The sequence below is a fragment of the Brienomyrus brachyistius genome, chromosome 25 (assembly GCF_023856365.1).
Source record: "Brienomyrus brachyistius isolate T26 chromosome 25, BBRACH_0.4, whole genome shotgun sequence".
NCBI classification, from domain to species: domain Eukaryota; kingdom Metazoa; phylum Chordata; class Actinopteri; order Osteoglossiformes; family Mormyridae; genus Brienomyrus; species Brienomyrus brachyistius.
Window position 1 is genome coordinate 8,093,257 of NC_064557.1, and position 8,062 is coordinate 8,101,318.

The 8,062-nt window shown below is 48.2% G+C and overlaps 1 protein-coding gene across 2 annotated transcripts; it reads left to right on the forward strand.

The window, feature by feature from the left end:
• The first annotated feature begins 1,113 nt into the window (after positions 1-1,113).
• On the forward strand, positions 1,114-8,047 carry LOC125720366 (nocturnin-like). 2 transcript variants are annotated; one of them, XM_048995697.1, is made up of 3 exons: positions 1,114-1,502; positions 5,113-5,352; positions 6,148-8,047. In XM_048995697.1, the coding sequence occupies exons 1-3, from the start codon at positions 1,295-1,297 to the stop codon at positions 6,981-6,983; spliced, it is 1,284 nt and encodes a 427-aa protein (XP_048851654.1). In that variant the 5' UTR covers positions 1,114-1,294; the 3' UTR covers positions 6,984-8,047. The 2 variants fall into 2 exon arrangements, with proteins under 2 accessions (XP_048851654.1, XP_048851655.1); XM_048995698.1 differs by lacking the exon at positions 1,114-1,502 and adding an exon at positions 1,510-3,570.
• Positions 8,048-8,062: the final 15 nt, after the last annotated feature.

The window sequence follows — 8,062 nt, forward strand, 5'->3', positions numbered from 1 at the left end:
TCAGTCCCCAGAATTCAAAAATACCTGCACAAATTGACCGTTTAAACTGTTACATCACGTTTGCGCATAAGACAGGTGATAGATACCTGCCCAGTATCATACAGCGCTGCCCACATGCCTGTAATATAAGCTTATGCACGGCCCGATCGAGCTCTTATGTCAGAATGGGTGGGTATGTAATGCCTACCAATAGCATAGAAGCTTTAATGATCCAAACGTCTTAAGACGTCGAAAATGAACACGTTAACATGTTAATTTTCGATGTCTTAACAGGTACAAATCTGACAGGTTCATTACTCTTCCCTACATTTTTCTCTCGTCTTCATGAGTTTAGTACGTTTTGTCATAGTTTTTGGCGTCATAGATTATTTTATCGATCTTGTTTTTTGTCAACGAAAAATCCTTAGTTGAAGAATAGGTTTTTGTCGATGAAACATGCGCCTTACCTTCCCTGGACATCCAGCACACATTCTGTAAAAAAAAAAGCAAGATGTACACAGTAACAGCCATACTCTGTACTCGACACTGAGTACTTTGTGACTGACTCGCGACTGGTTAGTTGAAGCTAAACCTCGGTCTGTTTGTACTTTCTGAACCTAAACTTCCCACCACTTTATGTAGTAGATTAATTTTGTGAGTAACTTCCCCAGCACTGATAATACCATAAAACAGTAAACACTGAAACTACAATTGGTCAACTTTTATCTCCCCGAAAAATACCGGACGTTATTTTGGAGAAATAACTACGTCATGGGGCATGTAGCGGGGAGGGTAGGAGCCGATCTTCCCTCCTTCCTTTTCTTGCGTCAGCAATACCAATAGTACACCGAGAACCCATGGAAGAGTCCCAGCCCACGAAGGGCTTTCTCTGTAGACCAGCCCATTGTTTTTGAAAATGGGGGGGATACCTTTTTCCCCTTAGTATAGTAGTAGAATTTATTACAATACAATATTATATATAACCATTAACAATGAATATATAAATATATTCAACGAATAAATGGCGTTCTGCACAGTATACTACGGACGTTATTGTCTCCCATTTCACCCCCCCCCCCCCCCCCCTGCGCTATATGGTTATTCCCAGCCTCTTACGTCAGACGGATGCGTGATGAAACTCTTTACGAATGTGCCGGTCGACTTGTTCTGCTGTTCACCCGACCGGACGGCGTTATGCAGGCTGGTGTGCGGTAACATTGCGTATAAACGTAGAAGGTCCGTGTCATACAGGGATCGCTGCTAGATCACAGTTTGGCGTGAGCGTCACCGCTGTTGGAGTTTTATAAGTATAGGTATGTATCCGGGCTCGGCCAGGTTGTGTTCGGCGCTTCTCCAGTTACCGGCGTTCGGCGCGTCTCCGCTGGGCTCGCCTGTCCGGAGGTCGGCCCAGTTGAGGAGGTTCTCCCCGGCCCCTGCGTCCTGTCACACGGTTTGTGGGGACGGCATGAGTGTCAAGCCGACGGCGGCGGCGGCGGCAGCGGCAACGTCGAGCTCCAGAACAGGCGAGTGTGCTGTCCCGGGAGCGGGCTCCGCATGGGGGACGTGTGTGTGTGTGTGTGTGTGTGTGTGTGTGTGTGTGTGTGTGTGTGTGTGTGTGTGTGTGTGTATCCATCCATCCATCCATCCATCTATCTATCTATCTATCTATCCATCCATCCTAATCGCTTGATCCGATCGCGGTGGTCTGAGTCTGCCCACGTGGTACCCAATAGATGGGGTGCCAGTGTATGTGATACATCTATCCATCCATCCATCCATCCATCCATTTTCCAAACCGCTTATCCTACTGGGTTGCGGGGGGTCCGGAGCCTATTCCGGAAGCAATGGGCACGAGACAGGTAACAGTGCTAATCACTGCACCACCATGCCGCCCCGTATGTGATACAATGATACATTTTACATAGAGTACTGAATAGCCTTATGCAGAAGTCGCTACACTGTCATAAACGTAATATAGTTCATTAAATGTCGCCGTTTTTTGCTGGATCAGTCTTTGCCGATAAGGAGCAGTGCATGTCGGTAACTTAGTTTTTACTTTACTCCCGGTAGGGAGCAGACTTGTGTTTTATCGTTTGGAGAAAGTGGTTTATCTTCTCATGAAGTAATGCCGCCTATAAATCGCTTAATGTACGTCGCTAGCCGTGCTGTCCCGTCGCTTCTGTTTCTGAATATGTAAGAAATATTTGACTCTGTAAAGGGCATTGAGTCTAACTGATGACTCACTACATTACACCAAACTACTGTAATTATTTTTCTGCCACCGTGGTGTTGTTAGGTGTGAGCAGCCTAGCCCAAATCCGAGACCATGAGTCACCCCCCCCCCCCCTTCCTGAATCCCATCTGTTTAGTAATGTGCCTAGGAAGAAGATTAAGATTAAGATGCGCCCCGTCAATCATCACCGCACTAACTGACTTTTAATTGTTGAAGCCGTAAGCCGTTTAACAAATGACCCTTTATTTAGAGGAAAACTTGCGAGGCTGGTAGGATGATTTTCAGATGCATGATCTATTTGAGAGGCTGGAGATGGGCTGCTGTTCGTTAGTGTTCTGGTTAAAGTTTCCAAAAATAAAATTGAGCTAATACAGGTTATCATTACCCTCCATTTGTATTATTATTATTATTATTATTATTATTATTGTTGATTAACTCATTCTAAGGGAGACTGAAGCTGTGTCGATGGTTCCTTGCACCAAAGATCAGTGTGTCTGTCCTGTCTGGTCTCCTCAAAGCTCATTTCATTCCAACCCCAAACTAAATCTTTGTTTAAGGATTAATTTGGAGATTGTTGCCATAGGAACAGACATGCCACAGTGTGTAAAGACTGAAAAGTGGTAAAAGCATTATCTTCTGCCTTGCTGAGGTTGACTCATCTCCTATCACATGGGAACTATGTTCTGGGTTTTCTACTGGGTCTTCTGAATGAAGTTCTTCCTTAATCATCATGGGCTGATGCTGAGGTCAGGTCAGGTGCGGAGGACAGTATGGAAAGAAATTGTAATAAGATGAAAGGTTCTTATCACTGATATATTTTTTTAGGTTTTTATGTTTTATGTACCTCTAAGATCTGTTTTTTTGTTTATTCGATCAGTATGAAATGTTTAACTTTCGTTAACTTTCCTGGCAAAATTTGTTTGCCCGGTTTGCTTGTGTTTAGATAAGGTTTCGGTTTGTAAGCTGTCAGAATATATCTTCCAGCCACTTATCCTGCTCCAGAGCATGTTAGATAAAAATGTCATGAACATTAATTTGTAGCTGGGAGAGTAAAATTAGGCTTGTTCTCCAAGCAGTTTTATAGGCGGGCTGGCAAACAGCATGTGAGTCCGTCAGTGGCCAGCAGGTGGCGCCCTGCGGAGTCACACTCGCAGATGACCTTGCACCGCCGCTGGCATTTTGGTTACACTGCCCAATCAGAGAGGGTCAGCCTTTTCCTGGGTGTGTCTGTTGAAAACTTCACGCTCACAAAGTCACATTGGTTGCCGACGGACACCCTCGACCTCCAATCTTGGAGCAGAGTAAACCGATATTTGCGTAATCTTGACGGGAGCTGGACACGGACTCCGTGTGTAACGGTAAGGCTGTGCAGTTGCTCATGCTGTGAGATCGGGTCAGAACCGACGGACATGGGCCAACTCTTTGTAGCTGACTAACCCAGAAAGGCTACTGTGTGACAATGTGCGGCGTTTGATTCAGCGTTGATAGCGGTTCTGGGCGTCAGCGATTAGCCATAGTGACACTTGGATGGGTGACTTTGTATCTATACACGTGACATGTGCAGTGAACACGTCCATCAAAAGCTTCTCTTATTGCATGACCTTACAAATCAGAGCTTGATGATACTATTCATGCGGATGTTCTATTGGAAACATTTAGTGCAGTTCATGGTGAAAGGGCACTTAGGTGCTTCTCTTCATGTATCCAGATCGATTCTTTTGTTAAATGATACGTTTGGCCTCTTGAACCAGTCCTGGACACCACTGGGGTCTTGTAACTCGAGGTCACGCTATGCTATGTCGATACTGCAAATAGCTTCATACTCCAGGGGTCGTCGGTCTCCGTATGTGTTTGTCACATTGCTTTTCTGATTACCCACAATGCACTCGGAGACCGGCTCACCTTTGCCCCAGTCTTCGACCTCCTTCCTCATCCGTTGTCATCTTATCCAGATGCGTGCCTGTGACATTTCCAGTGCCGGTGACCAGCTCCAGTTAAAAATATCTTGGCCCCCCAGCAAAGACTTTCCACAGCAGGCCGGGGGAGGCCGTCAGCTTGTGCCAGTGAATTTGCCTTCGGGTCACAGTCGATAAAACACACCCAAAGCGAATGAGTGACACCGAAGTGAGTGACATGATTTGTCACATACGTTGAATGCTGGTCCAGTGCATTGTGGGAATGTGTACAAAGGGCAGTGTACACCCAGAATGAGTATTACAGAATGTATTTACGTTTGCCGTGTGAATGTGTGCAGTTTTTGTGGTGTCGCCTAGTGAGATGTAAAACAAAAAATAAACAAGACATAGGAACTGTAAGGGTGTGAATTTCTGGATGGTCGTCAACCAGTCATTTGACTTTGACCAGGATGGATGGATGGATGGATGGATGGATGGATGGCTACAGATATATTGCCATAATAGAATTTATGAATTTACAATGTTATACTGAAGAAATATTTCAAGTTATAACTAATAAAGTGACATGACTAAAAGTGAGGTGTGGGAAAACATGCAGTTATGGAGCCTAATTGGATGAGAACATCGGAACAAACTGGTTATTTGGAAGTTTATCGTGTATTTAATCTCAGGTTATGCCCTTTGAGCTTCGGATCTCCTGGTGGAGAACTATGCAGGTCAAAGTTGAAGCTTTGTCATTTGGGGAGGGGGGGGGGGTGTCAAATCACTTTCACTTGGCGTTCAATATGGTGGGTAGGCAGTGGGATTTGTTCAGGCAAAGTGTATTGCTGGGGTTCTGTAGGCCAAAGCCCCTGGAGCTTGGGCAGGGAGACCCCAGTGCACACGCCTGTATGTGCCTACGGGGAAGCCAGCTGCTTGAGTTAATGTGCATGTTCCTGTTGGGGTTCCTCTCCCTCGCACTAATGCGCCCGTCTGCCTTCACAGTGAGTTCCATGGGCAGCAGCACCAGCAGGCTGTACAGCGCCCTCGCCCAGCCAGTCGGCAGAGCCCAGCCCGAGCAGCCAGCGCTCTCCGCTGGGGGCGATGCGGACGGTGTGCTGCGGGAGTGCGAGGAGGCGCTGCGCGACCGGCCGCCCCGGGTACATCGCCACTTCATCGCCGTCGAGGCTGCAGCCCAGCAGCATCACTCCATCCGTGTCATGCAGTGGAACATTCTGGCCCAAGGTAACGCGTCTCACTACTGCCCTCTTACTGTCACTGATCGCAACTTCGGCTGGCACGCGCAGTCCTGTTCAATAACTTAAATTGTTGTCCAGATTAATCGTTCCTATCAGCACAGCATTAGTACAGTAAAACAAATTAAAAATATCATATTGTGATTATGTGGAATCCTGATATTTTAGATGTTTCTAGTAAAGTCTGCATCATATGTGGTCTGTTACCAGTCAAGGCAGACTTGAGCACATTTAATGTCCAGTTGCAGTTTTAATTCCCTTTTAATGTTTCTCCCAGTCAATAAAATCAGAGGCATTTCTATATTTTTTAGAAATGCCTGTGAAAAGCACCTTATTTATATCTATTAGCCTAAGTGAAGGTTCCCCAGTTCCTGTCCTTCAGGGCCATTCCGCCCCACAGTTTGCAGACTACCCTGCTCAAACATACCTACTAAACCTGGTAAAATGCTGATTAAGACCGAGCATGGAAATCTCCAAACTGTGTCGCAGACTGGCCCTCCAGGACCGGCACTGAGGTACCTTGGCATAAGCTTTTATCTTCTCTGGTTACCTATTTATAAATTACCAACCAACCTTTTGCCATGAATAGATTCCTAGCTGCTTGCAGGGTATGAAATTCTCAGTTAACTAACTTACCAGCCAGCTATGACCTCATCGATTTTCTAAAGTCTAATATAGCTGTGATGTAGAGCCTTGCTGACTGTTAGCAGTCTTCATAAGTGCATATGTTGGCCCATTTAAAGGCGCATTTGGTCAGTGGTCTGTTTTCCGTCTGCTTCCACAGCCCTCGGAGAAGGCAAGGACAGCTTTGTGCGCTGCCCACCCGACGCGCTGATCTGGGCCGAGCGCAAGTACCTCATCCTGGAAGAGATCCTAACGTACCGGCCGGACATCGTGTGCCTGCAGGAGGTCGATCATTACTTCGACACCTTCCAGCCAGTACTGGGCAGCCTGGGATACCACTGCACCTTCCAGCCCAAGCCACGCTCGCCCTGCCTGGACGTGGAGCACAACAACGGCCCCGACGGCTGTGCCCTCTTCTTCCGCCGCGACCGCTTCGAGCTGGCGGGAAGCGTGGGGTTGCAGCTGGCCGCCGCTGCGCTCGACACCAACCAGGTGGCCCTCGTGCAGACGCTGCGGTGCCGAGCGTCGGGCCGCCGGCTGTGTGTGGCCGTCACGCACCTGAAGGCGTGCTGCGGCTGGGAGCGACTGCGCAGCGCCCAGGGCGCCCACCTCCTGCGTGCGCTGGAGGACACGGCCCAGGGCACCAGCGTGCCGCTGCTGGTCTGCGGCGACTTCAACGCCGAGCCCTGCGAGGACGTCTACCGCCGCTTCGCCACGTCCGGCCTCAACCTGGACAGCGCCTGCAAGCTGTTGAGCGCCGACGGTCAGACGGAACCACCCTACACCACCTGGAAGATCCGGCCCTCCGGCGAGGTCTGCCACACGCTTGACTACATCTGGTACTCGCGGCACGCCCTGCGCGTCAACTCCGTGCTGGACCTCCCCACGGAGGCACAGATAGGGCCGAACCGCCTGCCTTCCTACAACTACCCATCAGACCACCTGTCCCTGGTGTGCGACGTCAGCTTCCGGGAAGAACCCGACCGGCTGCTGTAGGTCCCCAAGAACCGGGTGGGAGATGCCGGCTGAACTATTTATTACCTTCAAATTGCACAAGTCGACCAAAACTAATTTATTTTTTTTATTCGTTGAAATACAAAATCTGAATTGTTTGTGCTGCTCTGAAGTCTTAGTGTGTTGAGACAAGTGGGGTGGGACCCAAGGCTTGTCACTGAAAAGGTCTGTTATTGTGTTCCCATTTCGGACCCGTTTCCCTTACTGTCAGAACAGTTAATCCATCTAAAGCGGGAGTGGGGATCCTGATCCGTGGAGAGCTGGAGCCGGTGCGGGTTTTTGGGATGGCCTTTCAGTCAGCCAATAAAAAAGCAGCGATTCTCAACTCCAGTCCTGGGGACCCACTGTGATTGGCCAATTGAGAGACCATCCTGAAAAAACTGCACTTACACCGACCCTCTATGCAACAGGTTCCCCACCACTGATCCAAAGTGACAGAACTGTTTGAGTTTTTGTGGCTTTATGTTTTTTTTTTTTATCTTAAAAATGGTTTATGGTTACAGGTTTTATGCATGGAAGGTAAGATGCTCTGCAAATGCTGCATAACTGGGGTGTGACTGAAATATATCGCCCCCTGTAACAAGGCCGTCTTTGACTGTGTTTTTCTTCACTGTACTGTGGAAGAGGCTTAGGCAGCCCTGATCCTGGAGTGGCGTATTCAGCAGCTTGACGACGAACCACACCTGACAACCTGCTGGATACTGTCACTCCAGGATCAGAGAGGGCCGGACTGACCGCAGGTCACTCGTTGTTTGGTCAGGGTAGATTAAGCACACCTGGGGTAGCCTGGGCTGGGGGAGGGGCTGGTAGGTGCTGGACCCAGTGCAGCTGCGGCCATATGCCATCATACCAACCTGTGTTATAAACTGTCAAATTTCTAACTGAACATTTTGTGAATGTGATTCGATGATATGCACATTCAGCTGCCATGGGTTATTCTAGTTCATTGCAGCTGAATCCTTAACTTATTCTGCATAGACTGTTACATGCGTAAGTGCAATACTGGTGTTTGTACTCCCTTCCTGATAATAAAATGTTCTGCTTGATACTGCTGTTCCTCG